Source organism: Odontesthes bonariensis, chromosome 21 (assembly GCF_027942865.1).
Source record: "Odontesthes bonariensis isolate fOdoBon6 chromosome 21, fOdoBon6.hap1, whole genome shotgun sequence".
Taxonomy (NCBI): Eukaryota; Metazoa; Chordata; class Actinopteri; order Atheriniformes; family Atherinopsidae; genus Odontesthes; species Odontesthes bonariensis.
In genome coordinates this window covers 2,673,617-2,701,438 of record NC_134526.1, presented here as the reverse complement: position 1 = coordinate 2,701,438, position 27,822 = coordinate 2,673,617, and the positions used below count along the sequence as shown (strand labels likewise).

Below are 27,822 nucleotides of genomic sequence, written 5' to 3'. Positions count from 1 at the left end.
TTTTGGCCAGTGGGACTCTGGAAGCAGCTTAGGGATACTAAAACATCTGAGATCCGGTTTGTTAAAATTATACATTTTCATCAATAAAGTGACATTTTTAGATAAAAAATTAAACATTTTATCAAAAAGTCTTAAATCATTAAAAAGTCTAAATGTTCAGATACTAAATACGAATTTAATTTAAAAGAGAAAATATCAAAATTGTTTTTGAAAATCTTTATTGAAGATTTTTAAAAAAAATCAACATTTCAAAGACAAAGTCAAATATTGTGAGACTGAATTTTAAAAAATAATGATGTCAGGGCTATAGAGTGCGACCAATTTGGTCGCACATGCGCCCTATTTTCTCAATGGTGCGCCTAAAAAAAATCTCAGTTTGCACCGGTGCAACCACCCGTTCGAGGAAAAGAAAAAAAAAAGTCTACGTGACCAGAGAGTCTCTATTATGAGGAGAGGGAAAACTGGCGGCTATTTCCGGGTGGTACTGCACTCTAGGGGCGCCAACGAAGCAGTGCAGAGCACGCCGAACTCTATGGTGGTACTATGAAATCCACCTTAGATGCAGCCATTGCTTTGGATATAATTTTTTATATTTTTTCATTTTAATTTTCCTAAAGGCAGGATAAATTATCCTTTCAAACGGCACTTGGTTTGATTTTTTTAGACGCACTAGATTTGTTTAAAATACACATTTATTGTCAGTATTGCATCCCGAGTGACGTCACGCATGTGGCATCACTTTACGGCATGGTCAGTCCTAGCGCTGAGCTAGCAGAGAGGTGTTAGCTCAAATAGTTACAGATTTCAGCACAGCCCTTTTACATACTCTCTGACTAGCCTCTGGTTTAGCTTTGGTTGTTGTTAGCGGCACCAGGTTAGCACTCTGGCACAGTGGACGAGTGCCGTAAAGCAGCCGGTCGTAATCAGTCGTGCGTTCTTCAGATTCCGTTAGCTAGATGCTAGCGGATACTGACTCGCAAATGCCAGACCTGTAAGAAAACAGAAAGCTATAACTCCCAGGTTATTGTACTTTCGATATAAATCCACATCCCTCTGTCAGAAATCACAGTATTATTTTCAGGTTTCAGCCGCTAGCGGGGACATTTTTTTATAATGGGGCGAATAGGAAGTGGAACGGCTGTCTGTAAAAGGGCTGTGACGCGACTCTGAAAGTCTCCCTGTGGTTCAACAACAGACACACGTTAGACCCATATCGTGGTCTAAACCAATCAGAGATAGTGAAGGGCGGGACCCCCCTCTGATTGGCCCGTGTACGTTTGAACACGTGCTTGCTAGTCAGACAGAGAGGTGATGAACCTCGGCTCGTCAGATAAACAGTGGATGTAGCCGCGGGCGATAAGATGAAAAGAACGATTGACAACTTTTTGGTTAAGTTAAGGCCTAATACGTCCAAAAATAATCACAGCCAATGCTCTGACACGGACCCATCAACCTCCCACGTTATGTCAAGCCCAGGTCCAGAGCTAGCATCGGGAGCTAGCATCAGATAATGAGCCACAAACGATCGACTCCGAGCCAGAACCAACTGAAATTAAAAGGGGTAAAGTGTATACATTTCTAAAAAAGTGGCTTGAGCAGTTTCCCTGGCTAAAGGCTGATTCTTACTCGGCGCGACCTCGCTCATACTAGCTGGTCGCAAATGGCGCAAACGGTCACGTGTCCCAAAATTCCGCCACGCCCCCCGTCGCAAGCTAGAAAATCCTCGCGCGGCGCAAGGGCGCGCACACAACTTTTTTTCTGACTTTGCGCGCGCTCCACCGGAAACAGCTGACCAAGAAAAAGAAAAAATGAACACTTCAGAGACCGCGGTGACCGAGAGGGTGCGCCTCTACAAACATCTGTACGACACGTCTATGAAGTTACACTGGGACAACGTTTGACAAAGTTCGTCTTGTTGCAAAGGACGAACATTCCACCTTCTCTTCTGTTTTTGCCGCAGCCGCTTAGCTCTGAGATACATATACAGTTCTACACCCAGAGTAAATTCATTCCACATCAGATGTGCCAGCCTCTGCTGACGTGACACCACAGGTGGCATTGTGTATGCTTTCTTCGTATGCTTTTCAGCTTGTTTCCTCAACAGTGACGCTCGCTGGTCTGGAGAGAACTGCAAATGTGACGCATTCTCGGCGCAAACTGCGCTTATGAACTGAAGGAACTGTGAAGGGGCTGGCGCTTTCGATGACGTCATTAATGGTTCTCGAGCCAGAACAGTTGCGCGTTTGCGCCGAGTATGAATCAGCCTTAAGAAGCAGTAAAGCTGATAATATAATGCACTGCATTTACTGTAAAGTGTGGCAATAGTGCATTTGTGACTGGTTCTAACACATTTCGAATTGAAACGCTGAAAAAGCACAACGCATCTATGAAACACATCACCTGCTCAGAGTCCCCTCTCCCCGCTGCCTTTCAGCGGCAGGCAGCAGCTGAAAGCACCTGATCGCTCAGGAATGCGTCAGTGTGTTCGGCCGTATCTTGAGGAGAGGTAGACCGGTGAATATACTGATATATATATTTAACCCAACTACAGGAGTTGGCCATCCGAGGGGCATGTGACTGCAATGGAGGATAGTCCATAAGACATTGAGCCATGAGATGTTCAGTTTGAAGCCCTTAAAACAATTGCAATTTTAATTTAGATTTTCTTTTTATTTCATTTATCTTGAGATATTTTAAGTTTAAATTTCAGGTCAGTGAAGCACTTTAAGCACCAACACTTTTTCAGTAAGTTAAGTTCAGTAAGTTTGTAGAATTGTGCTTCAAATAAAGAACTTTATTTTGACCAGATTGCTAGTTAATAGACATATATGGACAGCGATTTTAAAATAAGTAAATAAAGTGAACCTGTAAAACTGCTGTGTTAAATGCAGTGCGGTTGAAAATTTTGGTGCACCTAACTTTTGTGCTGGTGCACCTAAGAAAAAAAGTTAGGCGCACCAGTGCAACCAGTGTAAAAAGTTAGTCTGGAGCCCTGGATGTAATATGATGTAAAATATCAAATATCTGAGAGGAGAAATCAATAATACAGTCTATAATCGCACATCATCAGGATGAACCCCGGCTGCTCACCAAACTTCTGCTCATTGGAGCAGAATCAGTGAAGATCTGTCAGCAGGTTGAAATTCATCTGGGCTGATGCAGCTCAGTGATTCCTCTCTGATGTCACAGTTTGTCACATGTGCAGCAAACTAACTGCAGCTGACATCAGCTGAATGGGCTCAGCTGAAGTGAGCTGCAGAGAAACACAACCTGCTGATACTCAGTGTGAAGCTTTGACTGGAAACACACAGAAAAACAACATCCTGGAAGAATGGCAGCTTCCATCTTTAAAGGACTGGAAGAGGAAGAAGTTTCCAAGGAATCATTTAGAAGAGTTTCAAACAGAAACTGTTGAACTATCTGTTCAGCAGGGATTGTCTGACAGGAGGACACACTGTATACTCAGCACAGAGACACTGAGGAAACAGGTGAACCTAACCAGACTCCAAACCCAGGATGCAGAGGTTCTTCAGTGAATGTGGTGCTGAAGGTGTGGAGGTGGATCAGTGTGTCAGAGGAGACTCTGTAGAAGGACAGAGTGCCAGCAGGACGGTCCACATACACTGCTGCTCTGTTACAGACAGAGGAGGAGGAGGAGGAGGAGGAGGAGGAGGAGGAGGAGGAGGAGGAGGAGGAGGAGGAGATGGATGTTTCGCTGTTATTGTGATAAACAGAGTAACCTCCATCAGAGCAGCTCAGACTCCAGGACTGATCATTCCTTCCAAACACAGAGTATCTGTCTCTTCCTCTCCTGCTGATTTCTCTGTAACTCACTGATATATAAACTCTTCCGCTCCACTCGACCTCCCAGTAACAGCGACCAGTCAGAACATTTCTACACAGCAGCTGAGGACACCAGACATCAAATCTGTCTGGATGATCAGGATATGACTGATCCTCCTCCTCCACACGTGTCACCTTCCTGTTGTTGTCAGACAGTTTCAGGTCTCTGTGCACTGTGTTTGTGTCGATTGTGAGTTGGCAGGAATCTGATGGAGAGAACAAACACAATCCAGCTGCAGTTATTGATCTATCATCTGTTCACTTTGATCAATGAGTGATGTGACAGTGTGAAGATGGCTGGATGTCATGAATCAGATGAAGAACACACTCACACTTCCTCAGACCTGGTGTCAGCCATCGTTCTCCAGCAGGCTCCACCCTGAAAGGAGGAGGGGGGTCAGAGCAGCACCGTCTCTTTCAGCATCAAACATGGACATTACATGGCTCTCACACACACATTGTTCTACACTGAGAGAGATGCTGACTGCTCATGAGGACTTCACACAGCCCCACTTCAGAAACACAGAAATGTCCCTTTAACTGGATGAATAAAGTCTCTGAATCTGCTGAATATGTTTCCTTACAGGCTGAGCATTAACCAGCAGATGGTTGCTGGTATGTATGTTTTCTTTGGGGCCCATTTATCTGAGGAATGACACGATAAACCTCCATCATTCTGACAGATCCACGCTGTTTTAAGGGGACACCGGCTAATGCTGGCAGACATTTCCTCCTCCTCCTCACAGAGGTTTGCTCCTCCCTCGCTGCTCGGCATCACTTCTAACCAGCTCATGAGCCGGTTAGAAGGGAAATGATTAAAGCAGCAGAGCTCTCCATACCTGAGAGTGTCCAGCCTCCACTGTGGATCCTCCAGTCCAGCTGAGAGCTGCTTCACTGCTGAGTCTCCTGGATGGTTGTAGCTCAGGTCCAGCTCTCTCAGATGGGAGGGGTTGGAGGTCAGAGCTGAGACCAGAGAAGCACAGCCTTCCTCTGTGATCAGACAGCCTGACAGGCTGCAGGAAACAACACAAATGGCAGAAACTGAGAGAAAAGACTCCAACAGCAGACACCATCCTGAACAGGTCAGCTGTTCATCCATGACTGTAAAGCAGAATTAAAATGATCAGCAGCTGAACAGTTGAATGAATCCTGACCTGAGAGCTTCCAGGTTACAGTTTGGACTCTGCAGTCCAACAGACAGCTGCTTCAGCCCTGAATCCTGCAGGTTGTTGTTACTCAGGTCCAGTTGTGTCAGGCTGGAGGACTGGGAGCTGAGAGCTGAGGACAGAGCTGCACAGCTTCTCTCTGAGAGGTTACAGCCGCTCAGTCTGAGGAGGGAATAACAGGAAGAGAATTAAGTTATGTAAGAACTTTATAAATTTTATAAAGTTCTTGCAGCGTGTTTCTTTCCTCTTGATGTAAACTGATCTGATGGAACTGTTTGCTGTGAATCTGTGTTATCTACAAACTGAAATTATCTGAGAAATAACTCTTATTATTTTCTCTCCTTTTAAAGCAATACTATGTAACATTTCTACCTTAAAATAACAGCTTGAAAAAAATTGTGCAGCTAGAATGAGTTTTAATATTACGATTGTCCTGTCTCCTATGCCCTTCGGGGGTCTGAGTTGGAAAAACTGCGCTATATAACTTTGCTGGACCGGCCCGGGAGCTGAGCGGAAGTATTTCGACTTGCTTTCTGGCACACCTACCGCAAAAACAAATAGATCCCTCTCACACTCCCAGGTACATTTGATTAATCTTACCTTCTCGATCGACATAGCTTGCACCTTCTGACTCCTTGCCGGTTCGTCAACAAACGTGAAACGTGAAAGCGAAAGGGTGTTGTATTTACGACAGTGTAACTGTACATTACCTCCAAGCCTGTAGGGGGAGCTCCATAATGGGCTTTTTGAGAAGTTACATTGTATTGCTTTAACAAGTAAACAGAGCATTTAAAACATATTTATCTCTGGACTCACACAGCTTTGTTGGAGGCTTTGACCACTGGCAGCAGCCTCAGAAGAGCCTCCTCTGAAGCAGAGTATTTCTTCAGGTCAAACACATTCAGATGTTTTCCTGATGACAGTAAGATGAAGCCCAGAGCTGACCACTGAGCAGGAGACAGTTTATCTGTGGAGAGACTTCCTGAACTCAGGGACTGTTGGATCTGCTCCACCAGAGAACGATCATTCAGTTCATTCAGACAGTGGAACAGATTGATGCTTCTCTCTGCAGACATATTCTCACTGATCTTCTTCTTGATGTAATCAACTGTTTCCTGATTGGTCTGTGAGCTACTTCCTGTCTGTGTCAGCAGGCCTCGTAGGAGCCTCTGATTGGTCTGCAGGGAAAGACCCAGGAGGAAGCGGAGGAACAGGTCCAGGTGTCCATTTGGACTCTTTAAGGCCTTGTCCACAGAAATCTTGTGGAGATGCTTTAGTTTTTTTTCGTCTTTGAACGATTTAAACCTCTTTTGTTGTTCTCCCATCAGGTTGAGTCCAGAGTTGATGAAGGTCAGATGCACATGAAGAGCAGCCAGAAACTCCTGAACACTCAGATGGATGAAGCAGAACACCTTCTCCTGGTACAGCCCTCTCTCCTCTCTAAAGATCTGTGTGAACACTCCTGAGTACACTGAGGCTGCTGAGATATCGATGCCACACTCTGTCAGGTCTGATTCATAGAAGATCAGGTTTCCTTTCTGCAGCTGCTCAAAAGCCAGTTTTCCCAGAGACTCAATCATCTCCCTGCTCTCTGGACTCCAGTGTGGATCTGTCGCAGCTCCTCCATCATACTTGAGCTTCTTCACTTTGGCCTGAACCACCAGGAAGTGGATGTACATCTCAGTCAGGGTGCTGGGCAGCTCTGCTCCCTCTCTGGTGTCCAACACATCCTCCAGAACTGTAGCAGTGATCCAGCAGAAGACCGGGATGCGGCACATGATGTGGAGGCTTCGTGATGTCTGGATATGGGAGATGATCCTGCTGGCCTGCTCCTCATCTCTGAATCTCTTCCTGAAGTACTCCTCCTTCTGTGGGTCAGTGAACCCTCTGACCTCTGTCACCATGCCAACACAGCCAGCAGGGATCTGATTGGCTGCTGCAGGTCGTGTGGTTATCCAGAGGCGAGCAGAGGGAAGCAGCTTCCCCCTGATGAGGTTTGTCAGCAGCACATCCACTGAGGTGGGCTCTGTAGCATCAGTCAGGGGCTCCTTGCTGTGGAAGTCCAGAGGAAGTCGACACTCATCCAGACCGTCAAAGATGAACACAACCTGGAACTGTTCAAAGCTGCAGATTCCTGCTGCTTTGGTCTCAGTAAAGAAGTGATGAACAAGCTCCACCAAGCTGAACTTTCTCTCTCTCAGCACATTCAGCTCTCTGAAAGTGAATGGAAACATGAAGTGGATGTCCTGGTTGGCTTTGCCTTCAGCCCAGTCCAGAGTGAACTTCTGTGTTAAGACTGTTTTCCCAATGCCAGCCACTCCCTTTGTCAGCACTGTTCTGATTGGTTCATCTCTTCCAGGTGGGCCTTTAAAGATGTCTTCTTGTCTGATTGATGTTTCTGCTCTGCCTGCTTTCCAGGATGCTGCTTCAATCTGTCTGACCTCATGTTCATCATTGACCTCTCCGCTCCCTCCCTCTGTGATGTAGAGCTCTGTGTAGATCTGATTCAGAAGGGTTGGCTTTCCTGCTTTAGGAATCCCCTCAAACACACACTGGAACTTCTTCTTCAGAGCACATTTAACTTTACGTCCACAAAGTTCTGAATGAAGACAAGACATAACATCAGTAATCAGACATTTCAACCCTGTACAGAATGAGTATCTGAACATCTGCTGTTCTGTGTGCTGAGACATCAGTAAATGTGTCATTTATCCAGCAGGTTAAACCTTTAGAGAAATCCTCTTACCGCTCTGCAGACGGTCAGCCAGCTCCTCCTGCTTCATTCTCCTCAGGAAGTGAACTGTGATCTTCACTAATGCCTCTCTGCTGCTCCTCTGCTCTTCATCCTCACCCTCCCTCTGACTCTCTAAGCATTCTGGGTAATCTGGACTCAGAACCTTCTGCATCTTCTTCAGCTCCTCCTTCACAAAAGTGAGCATGTTGTCCTCCAGCAGCTGGAACAGAAAACTATATGAATGAGCCAATCAGACTGAAACCATGGAGCCAAACATCAGATCCATGTTGGACACACTGACAACCCACTGGTCTACAGAGTGCAGCATGGAGATGGCTGTGAGCAGAACAGATGGGAAAGTAGTTGTTGTACATGTACAGACCATAAATATGGAGTCCAGCTGTGTTTGATGCTGCTGGGCAGACGGACCACTGGGACCCTCTGAGCTCTGCTGGTCCACTCTGTGGAGGAATCATGAAGAATGAGCTCACATTGTGTCTGTCCACACAGAGAGCAACACAAGGTGAAGGTCCATGAAGGGATGTGTGGATGTGAGCAGTGAACGCAGCCATAAAGCAGCTGATTAACTCTGAAGCTGCACAAAATGTGGGAAAGTTGAGCGCCAAAATGCCCTATTTTAGAGGCCTTATAACTCAGCCATAAAGCGTAATACAGACCTCATTCAAAGTTTATTTGTGACAGGAGACTCCCAACTTTACGTGAACCAAAGGGTTTGTTGATACATCATACAGCTTTTACACAACGGACGTTTACGTTTTAGGAAGACTACATCTCAGCTGAGGTGTCTCTCCCACTCTATTTCTCACTCTAAATTCGATACACCAATTCCTCGAACAAATGTCTCTCATGTCCGAAATATCTGCCCGATCTGGACAAATTTTACTTCAAAACGTTGGCATTTTTGTCCTCTTTCACCCAAAGTCAGACTCATTGAGCTCTGCCACAGATTTCTCACAAATTGCCTCTGAGCCCAGAGGTCGCCTCTCCATTTCCATTATAAAAGGCCTAAAGTCATCAAATTCAGGTGAAAAATTATTTTAAAACTGCCGTAAAAACCAAGCCACACATAGTAGCCAAATGAAAATTACACCACTGGCTTCTGCCGTCTCTTGGGGCGCTGACGGTTCAAGAATTATTCTGATACAACTTTTACTTTTCGAACAGCGACCGTTTGTTCGAGACAGTCGAGTGCAATCAAAATTATAGCGCAATTTTAAGAAGCCATAGTGTGCGCACATGTCAGTGACACAGACGAGCTGCACCTGCTCCTGTTACCTTGGCAATGTCTTGTTTGCCTGCTCTGTTCTAAGACTGCTTATGAGTGCAGGAGGAAGGGATACAGAACTGTGTGAACAGACAAAAGATTTGTTTCTTTGTGAGGAGTCCCGCTGACGTGTTGGTTGGATCGTAGCTGTAGTTTCTAAAATACAACAAAAACTTCAATCTAGAATTTAAGTTTTTGCTCCCTTAGCAAAAACTCTGCTAAGGGAGCCTGAATCGCAGAACTGGGGGTACACAGATATGTGCCTGCCCTCCATCCACTGGCTCACAACAAATGCAGCTGCACCATCTCGTGGACCCGCTATGTCAGACCGGATGGCCGAGCATCAGCCCAGACAACCTTGCAACCTCTCAACAGCGGAGCGGCGCCTGTCATCCAGCACTATCGGAGCGGCCTTGGTCTCGCGCGGGGAGTCGGTGGGGCGATTGGGCGAACATCGGCATCTGCAGCCTCGCATCGGCTTCACTGCAGGAGAGAGGTGCCTGACTACCATGGAAACACCCGCCTCCAGCACCATCGGAGCGGCCTTGGCTTCTCATAGGGTCGGTAGAGTGCCCGCTGAGGAGGGTAAGATTGCCTGTTGTCGGTGCTCCTGCCACCATGTTGCTAGAACTACCATCCGTTCCTGCCAGCGTAAAGGAGGCGCAGGAGATCCCAGTCAGCCCCGGCCCGGCTGGCTGTTCAACTAACAGAACTTCGGAATGGGCGATGCAACGGGAGGTTTTCACACCACCCCAAACTGAAGAACATCTTCCACACATAAGAGCACGTAAGACTCGAAACCCAGTGATCAAAAAACATAAACAATTTAAATTCTTCAGGACATTGAATCAGGCTAGGACTGTATGGGACCTATCTTTTAAAAGGGGGGGATTGTTTGGGGGTTATTTAAATGTTCGCAGCCTGGTCCCAAAACTCAAACAGATTGAACATTTATTATGTAATTCCAACGTTGATTTTATTGGTCTAACTGAAACATGGCTCACTAGCTCTTCACCAGAAGCAGCGGTATCATTACCAGAGTACATAACTTTCAGAAAAGATAGGGGGCAGGGGAAGGGAGGGGGAGTTCTCATGTATGTAAAGAACAAGTTCCAATGTAATGAGATTAAATTTCCCAGTGGCATTTTCCTCGAATGTATTGGTGTGGACATTCACCTCTCTCTATGTCTCTTACAGCTATTTGTGTTTATCGCAAACCCACAGCTGGCCCAGAATTTTATGACCAATTGAAAGCTCTCCTTGCGGCATGTAATCATAAATGTGAAATACTCCTCTTTGGCGATTTCAACGTCAACTGGGAGAACAAACAAGACAGAAAAAAACTTAAACTTATAACTGACTATTTTAATCTCACACAGCTAATAAAAAAACCACAAGAATCACATGCCGTACGCAGTCCACAATCGATCTTCTGTTCACCAATAAACTGGAAAGAATCACAAACACTCATAATTTATTAACAGGTCTCTCAGACCACAACGCTATTTTCTTCTCCAGGAAGCTTAAAAGAGCAGACAAACTTCCTTCTCAGAACAAACACAGGCCTACTAACACTATGACCATTCCCAATAACCAACATGAAAACGTGGATAATGCGTTAAAAAATATGGACTGGAGTGTCTTCTTGGCCTGTAAAGACGCGAGGACTAGCTGTGACTTATTCCTATCGAAAGTAAATGAGGTTGTGCTTTCTTTTCCAGGAGGGGGCGCCCTGGAAGGAGGAATCCCAACTCTCTTCCTTGGCAGAATGTTTAAAACTAATAAAACAAAGGGATCAGCTACTCAAAAAATCAGTCAAGTCTGGGCTTAACACAGACAGACTGAACTTTACATGCGTGAGAAATAAAGTAACATTAGAATTACGTAAAGCCAAGGCAAATTTTTTTATTCAGATAATTGACAATGCCAGAGGAGACGGTAAAAAAATATGGCAAAGTATTAATAAACTGACAGGGAAATGTCCTAAACAAGAAAACAAAGGTTAACAATTAATAATTGATAATCAGCTAGTAAGTGCTGTCCTATGTCAAGAACTTAACTCGTTCTTTATTAAATCCATAGAGGACCTTGTCAAGCAATTCACACTCACTGGGGGCTCTGAGCTGTTGAGTGATCACACTGACAATGAAAATAATTTTTACATCCAACAAATTACAGAAAAAGATATTATCAAGATCATAACTGCCTTGAACAACTTCAAAGCTAAAGATGTTTATGGTCTTGATACTAACTTTCTAAAATTACACAAAGAGGTGCTTGCACCCCCACTCACGCACCTCATCAACTTATCTATAGAAAATTCCACTGTCCCTAAGGCATGGAAATTGGCCTCTGTTATCCCTGTATTTGAAGCAGGCGATAAAACTGATATGAACAATTATAGACCAATCAGCATTTTACCTGTCATTTAAAAAATTATTGAAAACTGGGTCTGTAAACAAATCATTGATTACCTCAGTAATAGTCGAACACCTCTGCACCCAATGCAGTTTGGGTTTCGTCCTCACCATTCTACTGAGACTGCACTGGCCATGTTCATGGAAAAGAACAAATGCCACCTAGATAAAAATGGTTGTGTTGGGGCCGTCTTCTTGGACTTAAAAAGAGCATTTTATACTGTTAACCATAAAGTATTATTATCAAAACTTATTCTTTTTAATTTTTCTGCTAAATCTATAACTTGGTTCCAGTCATACTTGTCAAATAGAGAACAATGTACGTCTGTGGATGGTTCTAGGTCCACCTTCATAAGTTGTCCAGTAGGGGTCCCCCAGGGGTCCATTCTGGGCCCCCTTTTATTTTCTCTTTACATTAATGATTTACCTGAATATTGTCCACATGTTGATGTCCAGCTTTATGCTGATGACACAGTCATTTTCACCAAAGCCAAAGACCCTGCAGAAGCAGCACGTGTACTTTCTACATCTCTTACACATATACAAACATGGCTAAACAGATCATGTCTCATATTGAATGCAAAAAAAACTGTCTGCATGTATCTGTCCAAGCAACCTTCCCGTCTTATGGCTCTGCCTGGTGTCACTTTAGGTACGGAAAAACTAGAAGTGGTCACGGAGTTTAAATATCTAGGAGTCATTCTAGACTCCAATCTTTCTTTTAAAAAACATATAAAAATGATAACTAATAAAATTAAATTTCACCTTCATAATTTTAAGCACATTAGAGGTGCTATGTCAGATAGTGATGCCCTGACATATTTACATGCAATGATTTTTTCTCACCTAAGTTATTGCATCACAAGCTGGACTATGGTGGGGTCTACCACACTCCACAGCCAGTGGAGATTGTATTTAAAAAAGCACTCAAAATCTTAGATAAAAAACCTCTTTCTTACCACCATTGTAACATTTTAGATAAGTACAAACTACTGAGCTTTGACAATTTCTGTAAATTTTCTTACAGCTGCTTATTTTATAAAACTTTGCATGGCCTGGCGCCACCCTGTTTACAGGATTTTTTAAAATATCGTCAGACACGGGTTACCCGAGCAGTGGCTAGCAAAGATGTGGAGGTTCCTTTTAGGAAAACCGCTTTTAGCCATAATGCACTATCTCTTAAAGGCAGTGCATTATGGAACTCAATACCACTGCACATAAGGGAATGTCCCTCTTTAGCCACCTTCAAGAGCCAGATTAAAACGTGGCTTCGAGCTCAACAAACATGTACACACCACTAGTTTGAACCCGCACACACGCACATACGCACATCACTAATACATAGCCCTATTTTGGGGTCTCTTTGTTTCTATTAACATGCGTATTGCTTTTGTATTTGTACCATTTCTTTTGATACTAACAGTGTTTTTGTTTGTAATGCTTGTCTTTGATTTTAATTTCTTTGCTCTACCTAGCCTGCCTATTTGGACAACTGGATGGAAATTAGCATTTGTGCTAAAATCTGGCACATTTACATGTATGTACACTATGTATATGTTCATTAATGTGCAATGTCCTGAAAAATAAAAGTAAAGTAAAGTAAAGTAAAAGTAAAGTTAATTGGTTTCCAAACTTATTGAACAGAAATGAGTCCAAAGAAATTATTTCAGAGTCTTCACTGACCGACTTCTTTGTATTTAGAAAACAGAACCAAATGTAGAACCTGATGCAGCAACACTCAGTAAAAGTTGTTCTGGAGTCACAGAAAGACAGAAAGTTTACAGAATCTACAGGAACAGCGTTCTGGAAGCTTCTCCAACCAGCAGGTTACCTGCTGACAGGTGAGGGTGTCAGGATTGGGTATAACAGCAGCATCCACCAAAGGTTCAGCCTCTCCAACAAGGATGGGTCGTGGCTCAACGCTTTGGGCCAAACTCCATCAGAGAATCATCAAGAAGTTCAGCAAATATTTCTCAGAGTAAGATTGTAAAGAACTTTTTTCTTTCAGCATTTAAATGTTCATTTTACTCCCTAAAAGAGACCTATTTTAACATCCATTCCTTCCACTTTGACAGTTTCACATGTGAACATGAAATGGATGTGAAGCAGAGCTCACATTAAACACAAGTTGGAATGAGAACTGTTCAAAATGACTCTGGTACATTTTACAGTGTTACACCATTTACACACAGCTCACCTCTGAGGCCGTGAACGTTGGTCTGATTTAAAGTCAATAACACGATCCGTTGACCTGTCGCTCTTCATGGACACACAGCTGGGTTCAGGTCTCTGATAGCTGCTAACAGGAAAAAAACACTTATTTAATTTAAATTTACATGTTCAGTAAAATTCAGTTTGGATTAAAACGTAAAAATGTGACAGTTTTGGTTTTAAATTACATCAATAAAATAATACAAATATATCAATAAATCAACTGAAAATTACACTTTGTTTCAATAAAGAGCAGAAAGACTAAAGTAAACATCACATTACACACATGATGCAGCTAATTAATCTCATCAGAGACATCAAGAACTGATCCAAGTCCCAAGAAATTCAGCTGAAACATGATGCAGCCCCCACTGAACACTGAAAACTACTGACTGACAGTCTGATGAAAGACTCTGTCTGAGCCCCCCAACACTTTTTACTGATCCTCTGGTAAAGGACCCACTGCTGTACTGAGGTTCAGCTTCATGTTATTGATCCATGTGACTTTGTTCATGTTAGACTGTTTGTAAAGCAGCTGACTTTGTTCATGTTAGACTGTTTGTAAAGCAGCTGACTTTGTTCATGTTAGACTGTTTGTAAAGCAGCTGACTTTGTTCATGTTAGACTGTTTGTAAAGCAGCTGACTTTGTTCATGACATTTATTTTAGAAAAAGGTCCTATATAATAAATATTATTATTAATATTTGACTCCCTAAAAGAGACCTATTTTAACATCCATTCTTTCCACTTTGACAGTTTCACATGTGAACATGAAATGGATGTGAATCAGAGCTCACATTAAACACAAGTTGGAATAAGAACTGTTCAAAATGACTCTGGTACATTTTACAGTGTTACACCATTTACACACAGCTCACCTCTGAGGCCGTGAACGTTGGTCTGATTTAAAGTCAATAAAACCATCCATTGACCTGTCGCTCTGCATGGACACACAGCTGGGTTCAGGTTCAGCTTTGAATCTCTGACCTCTGAAAATATATCATTCAGTGTATTTGATTATTGAAATCCCCCCTGGATAGAAAATTAACTCACTCTGACTTGACCTGTTATGTAAAGCTGGACATGATGAATATTAATAAATTATGCAGATATCAAATATTTTAACTTGGAACTATTGATCATCTTAATGGTTTGTCAGCTTGGTTTGAATACTGAAGACTTACTTTCTGTCAGATGGATCCATGCTGCTGAACTCACATCAGCTCACACACACTTTCTACCTTCATCTGCAGAGGAAACACAGATCATTCATCTGCACATCAACTCACATCCTCTTTTCCATCATCTATGCTGTAAAAAGATCAGCTGCTCCTCCTCTGATTGGCTCTGATTCTCTGTTTCATATCAGTGTCAGCTGAATGCAGTCAGACAGGAGTGCTGAGGCAGAGGAAGCTGCCATCAGCTGCTGTACTTCCACCACCTGTCCACTAGAGGGAGGCATGGAGCTACAGCCCAGCACACACCTCATGGTCCCGATGACGATGATGAAGGATTCTGTCAGTTTAGTTTTCAGAGGACTTTTTAACAGCAAATACAAACAGGGACAGATGTTAGATCTGAGCTGTGTGAGGCTTTTAATAAAGCTGATCAAAAGTCTAAATACTAAGAAAAAGGAGCTGAAATTATATCGACTGTAACTTTTATCGAATGTAAAAGTGACCGAACCATGATAAACACTGAACATCATCATCAGACTAAACAAGTTAAATATCTGCTGCATCACAGCTTCATAACTGACATTCAGCTCATTTTATTCTGAAAGGTCTGACAGGAAGCTGCTCTTTCTGACTTTAAAGGTGGAGACGACACTTTGATTCCAGGAAATAAAAACATGAAACAGTTTGTTTGTGAAGAAAACAAAACATTGTTTGATCATCATTTTGATTGATTTCAATTAATCAATAATCTGATCATCATGTAAATTTGTCTTCAAACTCAAACTAAAAATTGGGAATTTTGGACCTATGTAAACACATTAAACTTCATGTATCATGGGACAAAAACAGCCCCATTTGGAGGACTCATAACTCAGCCATACTTCATCACAGAGACATCATTCAAAGTTGGGATGATGATGGGAGGAGACATGAATACCACAGTTTTTCAGATTTACAGTGAACAGCAGTTGATTTATCTCCTACAAACTGGATCAGATCTTTCTATGACTTTTCAGTGTCTGCTGCTTTCCTTTTCTTTGTTCAGATATTTCACAGGCAGCTCTGAACCTTCAACATTTAAAGGAAAATATCTTGTATGTTCATTAGAAAATAAGAGTAAAACAGATGAGGAAACTAACAGAGTCAAGCTCTGTTTCAATGTGACACAAGGCCAAAAAGAAATCAGCCTGATTTATTTTCATCAGTTAATGTTACAGCTGGGAGTTGATCTGATTAGCACACATCACATCATTACATGATGTAATGCTGAGAGCTTTCAAGCTAATCTGCCTCATAGGTTAGTTTGAGCTTGAATTCAGCAGCTAGTTTAATTTAACAGTAAATAGAGGGCAGTTACAGAATAACTGAAGTTACAGGATGATTTAGTAAAGTCTAAACATTGTTTATCTAACTATGAGATCTGTAAGACAGCCACACCTTCATCTCTTCAGTGTGAAAAATTGTCGTTGGACCGCTCAGACTCGGTTAAAGTCAGATGCTGACATCTGAAGGCATTAACCCTTCTCATGATGCTCAGAGTGAACAAACAAACACTCTTATGTGTTTTTTTGAATCCTTAAATACTTCAGTGTAGTTATTAAAATAGTAATAATGACTGTTGATAACCACATGGAAACCAACAGTGTTCTACACAAACAGTACAACATCTGCAAATACTAAACATTTACTATCCAATCAGGTTTAGAGTCAACCACTGAACAGAAAGAGCTCAACTCAAAGCACTGAATTATTCTAACTGTGATTAACAGCAAACTTCAGAGGACTTTTTAACAGCAAATACAAACAGGGACAGATGTTAGATCTGAGCTGTGTGAGGCTTTTAATAAAGCTGATCAAAAGTCTAAATACTGAGAAAAAGGAGCTGAAATTAAATCAAAATCAAAACTTGGGAATTTTGGCCCTTTGGAAATGCATTAAAATTCATGTATGATGGGACAAAAATAGCCCCATTTGGAGGCCTCATAACTCAGCCATACTTCATCATAGAGACATCATTCAAAGTTTAAACGGGTCAGGAAAGACTCAACTTTAACTGAACTAAAGGGTTTGCTGATATATTGTACAGCTTTGACACAACAGCAGTTTAAGTTTTAGGAAAAATCAGGACTCCTCTCACTCTGCTGTCCTGGGGTCTCACACTCTATCTTGACCAGCTCCAAATTAATACCAAAATCACTCAAACAAACTTCTCTCACATCCAAAGTGTCTGATGCACCCAGACAAAATTTACTTCAAAATGTAGGTATTTTCGTCCTCTTTCACCCAAAGTCACCCTCATTGAGCTTGGCCTCACGGTTTTCTCTAAAATCACCTCTGAGTGCAGAGAGCGACCACTCGGGCTGCCATTGACGGCCATTATAACCAGGTCGCCTCATCTCCTTATCAAATCAGTGTGAAGGCTGTTTTTTAAAACTGCCATTAAAAAAATACCGTACATAGTAGCAGCATAAAAAGCACACCAGTGGCTTCTGCCGTCCCTTCTGGCGCTCACAGTTGAAGAATATTTCAGATATTACTTATAGTTTTTGAACAGAGACTGTTTGTTCGGGGTAAACATGTCAGTATTGAGCACCAAGGTCTCCCTGTCAGTCGGAGCTCCTCTGCTCTTACACACAGCTGTCTCCATAGCAACTAATGACACAGCTGACCCTCCTTATAAGGGCACAGCCAAGATGGCCGACCTGTTATGACAGCTTTATGACAGCCACTTTGTTATGTCTGCTCCCATTACAACATGACTATAAAATGGCCGCCTTACGTGTCTATAAATGACACAACTGTTTCTCCTTTCAGATAATAATCACCAAACCTGTTAGAAAATGGTACGATCCACCTCAGGGGTGTTTCAGATTTTGCGGCTGTTTTTCTGGTCATGAATGTGATAAATATATTTTAACTTAAATTAAATAAAAACATGAAACATAAACATATAATCTGATAATCATGTAGATTGATTCCAGTTTATCAATAATCTGATTATCTGATAAAATATATATTTTTTTAAATTAAAAAACATAAAATAAAAAAATAATCTGATAATCATGTTGATTTGTCTTCAAACTCAAACTGATCAAAGTTTGTTCTGAAATAAGAAGTGAACATGTTCTCCAACATCACAGAGCAGAAACAAACAGGAAAGTTTGAACTTACAGATTGTTCAGAGCTGAAGAAGAAGAAGACTCTCCACTCGACAGACTGAGACTCAGGTGAGCTGCTTCCTGGAACCAGTCAGAGCCGAGTCCACCTGTGATGGAGGCGGGACAGATAGAACCTGTCTGAGCAGTGGAGTTCATGTTAAACACACCTCCAAGTTCCTGAACAACAAACTCTGATCTGAACATATCTGTGAAAATATGTCGTCGGACCGGTTCGACTCGGTTAAAGTCAGACGCTGACATGTGAAGAGATTAACCCTTCTCATGATGCTCAGAGTGAACAAACAAAAACTCTTATGTGTTTTTTATTCCTTAAATACTTCAGTGTAGTTATTAAAATAATCTAATAATGACTGTTGATAACCACATGGAAACCAACAGTGTTCTACACAAACAGTACAACATCTGCAAATACTAAACATTTACTATCCAATCAGGTTTAGAGTCAACCACTGAACAGAAAGCGCTCAACTCAAAGCACTGAATTATTCTAACTGTGATTAACAGCAAACTTCAGAGGACTTTTTAACAGCAAATACAAACAGGGACAGATGTTAGATCTGAGCTGTGTGAGGCTTTTAATAAAGCTGATCAAAAGTCTAAATACTGAGAAAAAGGAGCTGAAATTAAATCAAAATCAAAACTTGGGAATTTTGGCCCTTTGGAAATGCATTAAAATTCATGTATGATGGGACAAAAATAGCCCCATTTGGAGGCCTCATAACTCAGCCATACTTCATCATAGAGACATCATTCAAAGTTTAAACGGGTCAGGAAAGACTCAACTTTAACTGAACTAAAGGGTTTGCTGATATATTGTACAGCTTTGACACAACAGCAGTTTAAGTTTTAGGAAAAATCAGGACTCCTCTCACTCTGCTGTCCTGGGGTCTCACACTCTATCTTGACCAGCTCCAAATTAATACCAAAATCACTCAAACAAACTTCTCTCACATCCAAAGTGTCTGATGCACCCAGACAAAATTTACTTCAAAATGTAGGTATTTTCGTCCTCTTTCACCCAAAGTCACCCTCATTGAGCTTGGCCTCACGGTTTTCTCTAAAATCACCTCTGAGTGCAGAGAGCGACCACTCGGGCTGCCATTGACGGCCATTATAACCAGGTCGCCTCATCTCCTTATCAAATCAGTGTGAAGGCTGTTTTTTAAAACTGCCATTAAAAAAATACCGTACATAGTAGCAGCATAAAAAGCACACCAGTGGCTTCTGCCGTCCCTTCTGGCGCTCACAGTTGAAGAATATTTCAGATATTACTTATAGTTTTTGAACAGAGACTGTTTGTTCGGGGTAAACATGTCAGTATTGAGCACCAAGGTCTCCCTGTCAGTCGGAGCTCCTCTGCTCTTACACACAGCTGTCTCCATAGCAACTAATGACACAGCTGACCCTCCTTATAAGGGCACAGCCAAGATGGCCGACCTGTTATGACAGCTTTATGACAGCCACTTTGTTATGTCTGCTCCCATTACAACATGACTATAAAATGGCCGCCTTACGTGTCTATAAATGACACAACTGTTTCTCCTTTCAGATAATAATCACCAAACCTGTTAGAAAATGGTACGATCCACCTCAGGGGTGTTTCAGATTTTGCGGCTGTTTTTCTGGTCATGAATGTGATAAATATATTTTAACTTAAATTAAATAAAAACATGAAACATAAACATATAATCTGATAATCATGTAGATTGATTCCAGTTTATCAATAATCTGATTATCTGATAAAATATATATTTTTTTAAATTAAAAAACATAAAATAAAAAAATAATCTGATAATCATGTTGATTTGTCTTCAAACTCAAACTGATCAAAGTTTGTTCTGAAATAAGAAGTGAACATGTTCTCCAACATCACAGAGCAGAAACAAACAGGAAAGTTTGAACTTACAGATTGTTCAGAGCTGAAGAAGAAGAAGACTCTCCACTCGACAGACTGAGACTCAGGTGAGCTGCTTCCTGGAACCAGTCAGAGCCGAGTCCACCTGTGATGGAGGCGGGACAGATAGAACCTGTCTGAGCAGTGGAGTTCATGTTAAACACACCTCCAAGTTCCTGAACAACAAACTCTGATCTGAACATATCTGTGAAAATATGTCGTCGGACCGGTTCGACTCGGTTAAAGTCAGACGCTGACATGTGAAGAGATTAACCCTTCTCATGATGCTCAGAGTGAACAAACAAAAACTCTTATGTGTTTTTTATTCCTTAAATACTTCAGTGTAGTTATTAAAATAATCTAATAATGACTGTTGATAACCACATGGAAACCAACAGTGTTCTACACAAACAGTACAACATCTGCAAATACTAAACATTTACTATCCAATCAGGTTTAGAGTCAACCACTGAACAGAAAGAGCTCAACTCAAAGCACTGAATTATTCTAACTGTGATTAACAGCAAACTTCAGAGGACTTTTTAACAGCAAATACAAACAGGGACAGATGTTAGATCTGAGCTGTGTGAGGCTTTTAATAAAGCTGATCAAAAGTCTAAATACTGAGAAAAAGGAGCTGAAATTAAATCAAAATCAAAACTTGGGAATTTTGGCCCTTTGGAAATGCATTAAAATTCATGTATGATGGGACAAAAATAGCCCCATTTGGAGGCCTCATAACTCAGCCATACTTCATCATAGAGACATCATTCAAAGTTTAAACGGGTCAGGAAAGACTCAACTTTAACTGAACTAAAGGGTTTGCTGATATATTGTACAGCTTTGACACAACAGCAGTTTAAGTTTTAGGAAAAATCAGGACTCCTCTCACTCTGCTGTCCTGGGGTCTCACACTCTATCTTGACCAGCTCCAAATTAATACCAAAATCACTCAAACAAACTTCTCTCACATCCAAAGTGTCTGATGCACCCAGACAAAATTTACTTCAAAATGTAGGTATTTTCGTCCTCTTTCACCCAAAGTCACCCTCATTGAGCTTGGCCTCACGGTTTTCTCTAAAATCACCTCTGAGTGCAGAGAGCGACCACTCGGGCTGCCATTGACGGCCATTATAACCAGGTCGCCTCATCTCCTTATCAAATCAGTGTGAAGGCTGTTTTTTAAAACTGCCATTAAAAAAATACCGTACATAGTAGCAGCATAAAAAGCACACCAGTGGCTTCTGCCGTCCCTTCTGGCGCTCACAGTTGAAGAATATTTCAGATATTACTTATAGTTTTTGAACAGAGACTGTTTGTTCGGGGTAAACATGTCAGTATTGAGCACCAAGGTCTCCCTGTCAGTCGGAGCTCCTCTGCTCTTACACACAGCTGTCTCCATAGCAACTAATGACACAGCTGACCCTCCTTATAAGGGCACAGCCAAGATGGCCGACCTGTTATGACAGCTTTATGACAGCCACTTTGTTATGTCTGCTCCCATTACAACATGACTATAAAATGGCCGCCTTACGTGTCTATAAATGACACAACTGTTTCTCCTTTCAGATAATAATCACCAAACCTGTTAGAAAATGGTACGATCCACCTCAGGGGTGTTTCAGATTTTGCGGCTGTTTTTCTGGTCATGAATGTGATAAATATATTTTAACTTAAATTAAATAAAAACATGAAACATAAACATATAATCTGATAATCATGTAGATTGATTCCAGTTTATCAATAATCTGATTATCTGATAAAATATATATTTTTTTAAATTAAAAAACATAAAATAAAAAAATAATCTGATAATCATGTTGATTTGTCTTCAAACTCAAACTGATCAAAGTTTGTTCTGAAATAAGAAGTGAACATGTTCTCCAACATCACAGAGCAGAAACAAACAGGAAAGTTTGAACTTACAGATTGTTCAGAGCTGAAGAAGAAGAAGACTCTCCACTCGACAGACTGAGACTCAGGTGAGCTGCTTCCTGGAACCAGTCAGAGCCGAGTCCACCTGTGATGGAGGCGGGACAGATAGAACCTGTCTGAGCAGTGGAGTTCATGTTAAACACACCTCCAAGTTCCTGAACAACAAACTCTGATCTGAACATATCTGTGAAAATATGTCGTCGGACCGGTTCGACTCGGTTAAAGTCAGACGCTGACATGTGAAGAGATTAACCCTTCTCATGATGCTCAGAGTGAACAAACAAAAACTCTTATGTGTTTTTTATTCCTTAAATACTTCAGTGTAGTTATTAAAATAATCTAATAATGACTGTTGATAACCACATGGAAACCAACAGTGTTCTACACAAACAGTACAACATCTGCAAATACTAAACATTTACTATCCAATCAGGTTTAGAGTCAACCACTGAACAGAAAGAGCTCAACTCAAAGCACTGAATTATTCTAACTGTGATTAACAGCAAACTTCAGAGGACTTTTTAACAGCAAATACAAACAGGGACAGATGTTAGATCTGAGCTGTGTGAGGCTTTTAATAAAGCTGATCAAAAGTCTAAATACTGAGAAAAAGGAGCTGAAATTAAATCAAAATCAAAACTTGGGAATTTTGGCCCTTTGGAAATGCATTAAAATTCATGTATGATGGGACAAAAATAGCCCCATTTGGAGGCCTCATAACTCAGCCATACTTCATCATAGAGACATCATTCAAAGTTTAAACGGGTCAGGAAAGACTCAACTTTAACTGAACTAAAGGGTTTGCTGATATATTGTACAGCTTTGACACAACAGCAGTTTAAGTTTTAGGAAAAATCAGGACTCCTCTCACTCTGCTGTCCTGGGGTCTCACACTCTATCTTGACCAGCTCCAAATTAATACCAAAATCACTCAAACAAACTTCTCTCACATCCAAAGTGTCTGATGCACCCAGACAAAATTTACTTCAAAATGTAGGTATTTTCGTCCTCTTTCACCCAAAGTCACCCTCATTGAGCTTGGCCTCACGGTTTTCTCTAAAATCACCTCTGAGTGCAGAGAGCGACCACTCGGGCTGCCATTGACGGCCATTATAACCAGGTCGCCTCATCTCCTTATCAAATCAGTGTGAAGGCTGTTTTTTAAAACTGCCATTAAAAAAATACCGTACATAGTAGCAGCATAAAAAGCACACCAGTGGCTTCTGCCGTCCCTTCTGGCGCTCACAGTTGAAGAATATTTCAGATATTACTTATAGTTTTTGAACAGAGACTGTTTGTTCGGGGTAAACATGTCAGTATTGAGCACCAAGGTCTCCCTGTCAGTCGGAGCTCCTCTGCTCTTACACACAGCTGTCTCCATAGCAACTAATGACACAGCTGACCCTCCTTATAAGGGCACAGCCAAGATGGCCGACCTGTTATGACAGCTTTATGACAGCCACTTTGTTATGTCTGCTCCCATTACAACATGACTATAAAATGGCCGCCTTACGTGTCTATAAATGACACAACTGTTTCTCCTTTCAGATAATAATCACCAAACCTGTTAGAAAATGGTACGATCCACCTCAGGGGTGTTTCAGATTTTGCGGCTGTTTTTCTGGTCATGAATGTGATAAATATATTTTAACTTAAATTAAATAAAAACATGAAACATAAACATATAATCTGATAATCATGTAGATTGATTCCAGTTTATCAATAATCTGATTATCTGATAAAATATATATTTTTTTAAATTAAAAAACATAAAATAAAAAAATAATCTGATAATCATGTTGATTTGTCTTCAAACTCAAACTGATCAAAGTTTGTTCTGAAATAAGAAGTGAACATGTTCTCCAACATCACAGAGCAGAAACAAACAGGAAAGTTTGAACTTACAGATTGTTCAGAGCTGAAGAAGAAGAAGACTCTCCACTCGACAGACTGAGACTCAGGTGAGCTGCTTCCTGGAACCAGTCAGAGCCGAGTCCACCTGTGATGGAGGCGGGACAGATAGAACCTGTCTGAGCAGTGGAGTTCATGTTAAACACACCTCCAAGTTCCTGAACAACAAACTCTGATCTGAACATATCTGTGAAAATATGTCGTCGGACCGGTTCGACTCGGTTAAAGTCAGACGCTGACATGTGAAGAGATTAACCCTTCTCATGATGCTCAGAGTGAACAAACAAAAACTCTTATGTGTTTTTTATTCCTTAAATACTTCAGTGTAGTTATTAAAATAATCTAATAATGACTGTTGATAACCACATGGAAACCAACAGTGTTCTACACAAACAGTACAACATCTGCAAATACTAAACATTTTCTATCCAATCAGGTTTATAGTCAACCACTGAACAGAAAGAGCTCAACTCAAAGCACTGAATTATTCTAACTGTGATTGACAGCAAACTTCAGTTTTAATGCTGTTGGATCTCCCTGCTGCCTCTGACAGCTGATCATCCGTTCTTTCATGATGAAGATGGCGCCTTCAGAGCGGCAGCCTGTTGCAGCAGAGTTTTTGTTGCTTCCAGGTGTTCTTCATGCACTTTAGTGTCTTTTTAAAATGCCTTTTTGTTGTTTTACTGTTTACTCTGCACTTTCATCGCCTTGGAGCCTCTTAACTTTTATCGTGTCCTCTTGGCCCTCCACGCCGCCTCCTGTGGAGCAGTGTTTACATACACATGCGACCAGCTTTTAGCGCTCTCCTTTAACACCTTCCCTGCCCGGCAGCGAGTCCGGTGGTTCCAGAGGGTATCAGACGGAGACGCTGTGGATGCAGAGCTGGAGCAAAAGTGAAAATGAGTTGAAGGAGAATTAAATCCTGAGTTCCCTCAGTCAGTTAAGTTAAGATGGACGAGTTGTGGGCACTGATAAAGACTCAGAGGGAGGTCCGTGAGTGCTTTCCAAAGACATGGCTGCAGGTGGACCTCACAGACCACTGTTTCACCTTCAGGACGCTGCAAGCAGACAGGGACGTTTGGAGGTGGTGGACAGAAGAACTGGTTTATTAAAAGACTGAAACCAAAGACGCTTCAGAGCTGGGAAACTCTCCAAAAGAAAAACTAAATGAACCAAACTACAGAGACTAAACAAGAGAAGGCTAACGGTGAGGATCTGACAATGACTGAGACATCAAAGGAGCATAAATACTGTGGAGAACTGATGAGTGACAACAGCTGAGTGTGGAGCTGAGGACCAAACTGGGACGCCTCCTGGTGAGGATGGGAAACAGAATAATCTGAAACTAAAGACCAGAGTTCAGACAAAAGCAAGAATAACAACAAAGATAAACTATAAACGAAAAGGCAAATCAAGAAAAGACGAATATAAATGGAGAATAAGTCCTGATTCCAATATCTAAAGAACCCAAACAGGAAAACAGAATCAAACAAAACACAGAAAGACAAAAAAATCAAATCCAAAGTCAGAAAACTCCCACATCCTGACAGGAAGTTCCTGTAAGAATATCAACACCAGTACAATTAGAAAACAGCTTCATCAGAAATGTTTAAATAAATGTGAAAATAAACTCAGATCATCAGAGAGTTGCACTGGTCCCAGCACCAAAACAATCAGAGGTTTAAGGGTCTGAAGTGGAGACTCCTGTTGTTTCCACTGATGATGAAGTTAAATGTTGCTGTTTTACCCTGAGCCCTCTGAAGGCCTCTGAAGGCCAAAATCTGATTAAATCTCTGCTTTTATCATGTGATACGAGTTATTTATCAGTTTATTTCATACGTGCATATTCAGCACACACAGGTGTTACTGTGATGAAGTCTCCTTTAACACGATTTCTTCTGTTAAACTGAGCTGTTCTTGGTTTAGTTGTGTGTTGGTAACATTGCTGTTTACTTCCCACTCTGGGATGCAGTTTTCATCACAGACAGCCATCAGCTGGGTCAGCTGTTCTTCACCAACCTGAGCCTGACTCATCTGCTGCTCCTCTATGTTGACCGTTAAGCTTCTTTTAAAAGGCCAACAAACGAAACTTGTGATTCTCTCAAACACAGGATTGAGGCTCCAGAATCTTCCTCCTGTTTCAACTCTTTTCATGATCATACTTGGAAGTATGACGAAAAGTGACTAACCCACCTATGGAACCACATTGCCAAATGAAGTCAGTAAACTGGACAGTTATATGCAGTAATGCAACTGTTAAACGATGTCCCTTTTGTATCTTTCTGTACTCCATTGTTAACACAGGAAAATAACTTTGTTTGGTTCGCAATTCATATGTCATAACTTTACAGATATTCATCTGAGTTTTGAGACTCATGATCATCGTCTATGTCATGTTATGTGTTATTTGATGTCTTTATATCATAAGTCCATGTTATATCTTTAATCTGCATATCTCAACAAGTTGTGGCGTTTTCAAAATCATCGAGACAAATGTTTTATGAGATGGAGGAGAAATAGAATTTCTTTGTTTTATTCCAAATCTATAAACGTTAGAACAGATTGCCTTACAAACACACCCAGGCAGACGTCACAACAGTTTCAGGCATATCATTGGCTGAAAGCCTACGTCATGCCCCGCCTCCGAATCAAACCACGGAACCTGCGATCCAAAATCCAGGAAAAGAAAAAAGAGAAGAGAGAGTGAAGCCAGAGAAACGAGACAGGAGATAATGAAATGAAGAAGAAGTCTTCAGAATGATGCGGAGAGAATGAATGATGAAGAAGAAGAAAGTTCGGAACTGAGAAGAAGATGAAATGACTAAGACAGGATAGAAAGATGAGGAAGAAGAAGAAAATCCAAACAGAGATAGAAACAGAATGAAATGGTCTAAAGATACACGCTTTCTGTGTTTCTGTTCGTCCATCTTCATCCATGTCTTTTTACGCCGCACATTTTTTTAACCTCCGCTGCTGCACGTCATCACATAGTTTTCCTACCAAGAAAGCCAGCGTCAAGCTGGTCAACTTTTTGTTAATATTTTCTGACCTTAAGTTCACCTCATCATAGTTGGTCAGCAACCAACCAACTCCGACACTTGGATGATTTTGTCATTCTGTACGGTGAAGTCCTCGATACCAGCCAGTTCCGTCGCCTTGGCAACGAGAAGCCCCGGTGGAAAAGAAGCGACCATCCAGGCAACTGCAAAGTCATCCACAACCAAAGGAAGGCCCTGAGAGCGGAACCGAGAGAAATCCCCTCGGACCCCGCGTGGCTACCACCTGCTGTGTTCTGAGCTGACTAACAGGACTTCAGTGAAGTAGGGTCGACCCTTTTTTCATCTTACAGACGGTTAGATGGGTGTCTCGAGACTTTCACTATTAGAATGATAAATTAATCCAAGATGTCAGTCAGGCAAACCTAAAGTATTTGAGTAAATCTGGTACCTCTCCATTACCCCCTATTTTATTTTCAAGTGTTGTATATAATCACCCATATTCAACGCATCTACTGTTTGTTTTAAGGTTCATGTCTTTGGTCATATCGTTTTAATAAATAGTTCATATATCTATATGTATGTATAATCACAGGTTGTGTTGTATGCTTTCTTTATGTAATGTCTGTCCAACCAAACGAGAAATCACAATAGTAGGGAGATATGACACTGATTATTAATTGAAATATTAGCTTAATATACCAGAATCGTAAGATTCTGTGTTTTTCCTTCTTTGAAGGTGGTGCCCTACATCCGAGGTTAAATAAGGTTTATTGAGATAGTGAGAACTTCTGGTAAATCCTTATATTTTATCAAGTAACGCTACACATCTATGATGCAGCTCTTAGGTTCATCACAGACCTTAAATGCCTCACACCGCTGTGCGCTGTGTGTTTGGGTTGATCGTTCTGCTTTATCCTCCCATAGACTTTATAAAACTATTCTAGCCCTAACTTAGTGTCTTTGCTCCAGTGAACTCCTCCTGTTGTCTGTCCCTGTCTGGAGAAAGTTTTTCACCATTCTGCTCCGCTCCATGTTTTTCTGTGTATGACATCTTGTTATTACCCCTAGAT

At 41.4% G+C, this 27,822-nt stretch overlaps 1 protein-coding gene across 3 annotated transcripts; it reads right to left on the bottom strand.

The window, feature by feature from the left end:
* Nucleotides 1–201: 201 nt before the first annotated feature.
* LOC142370782 (NLR family CARD domain-containing protein 3-like) lies at nucleotides 202–21,932 on the bottom strand. Of its 3 annotated transcripts, XM_075453255.1 has the most exons (13): nucleotides 21,834–21,932; nucleotides 19,920–20,013; nucleotides 18,006–18,099; nucleotides 14,841–14,903; nucleotides 14,535–14,645; nucleotides 13,643–13,744; nucleotides 8,126–8,204; nucleotides 7,756–7,963; nucleotides 5,826–7,608; nucleotides 4,998–5,171; nucleotides 4,683–4,856; nucleotides 4,176–4,222; nucleotides 202–4,049 (listed from the first exon to the last, which is right to left on the bottom strand). In XM_075453255.1, the coding sequence occupies exons 4-13, from the start codon at nucleotides 14,858–14,860 to the stop codon at nucleotides 3,463–3,465; spliced, it is 3,285 nt and encodes a 1,094-aa protein (XP_075309370.1). In that variant the 5' UTR covers nucleotides 14,861–14,903; nucleotides 18,006–18,099; nucleotides 19,920–20,013; nucleotides 21,834–21,932; the 3' UTR covers nucleotides 202–3,462. The 3 variants fall into 3 exon arrangements, with proteins under 3 accessions (XP_075309370.1, XP_075309371.1, XP_075309372.1); XM_075453256.1 differs by lacking the exons at nucleotides 19,920–20,013; nucleotides 21,834–21,932 and having other exon boundaries at nucleotides 18,006–18,124; XM_075453257.1 differs by lacking the exons at nucleotides 13,643–13,744; nucleotides 14,535–14,645; nucleotides 14,841–14,903; ... (1 more) ...; nucleotides 19,920–20,013; nucleotides 21,834–21,932 and adding an exon at nucleotides 13,277–13,593.
* Nucleotides 21,933–27,822: the final 5,890 nt, after the last annotated feature.

Excerpts from the sequence above, each read along its gene's own strand:
- LOC142370782 (XM_075453255.1), bottom strand. The coding sequence starts at position 14,860 with ATGGATCCATCTGACAGAAA. Across the intron at positions 14,646-14,840 it reads ATGGATCCATCTGACAGAAA|AGGTCAGAGATTCAAAGCTG; the intron begins GTAAGTCTTCAG and ends ATATATTTTCAG. Across the intron at positions 7,964-8,125 it reads AGCTGGACTCCATATTTATG|CTGCTGGAGGACAACATGCT; the intron begins GTCTGTACATGT and ends TTTCTGTTCCAG.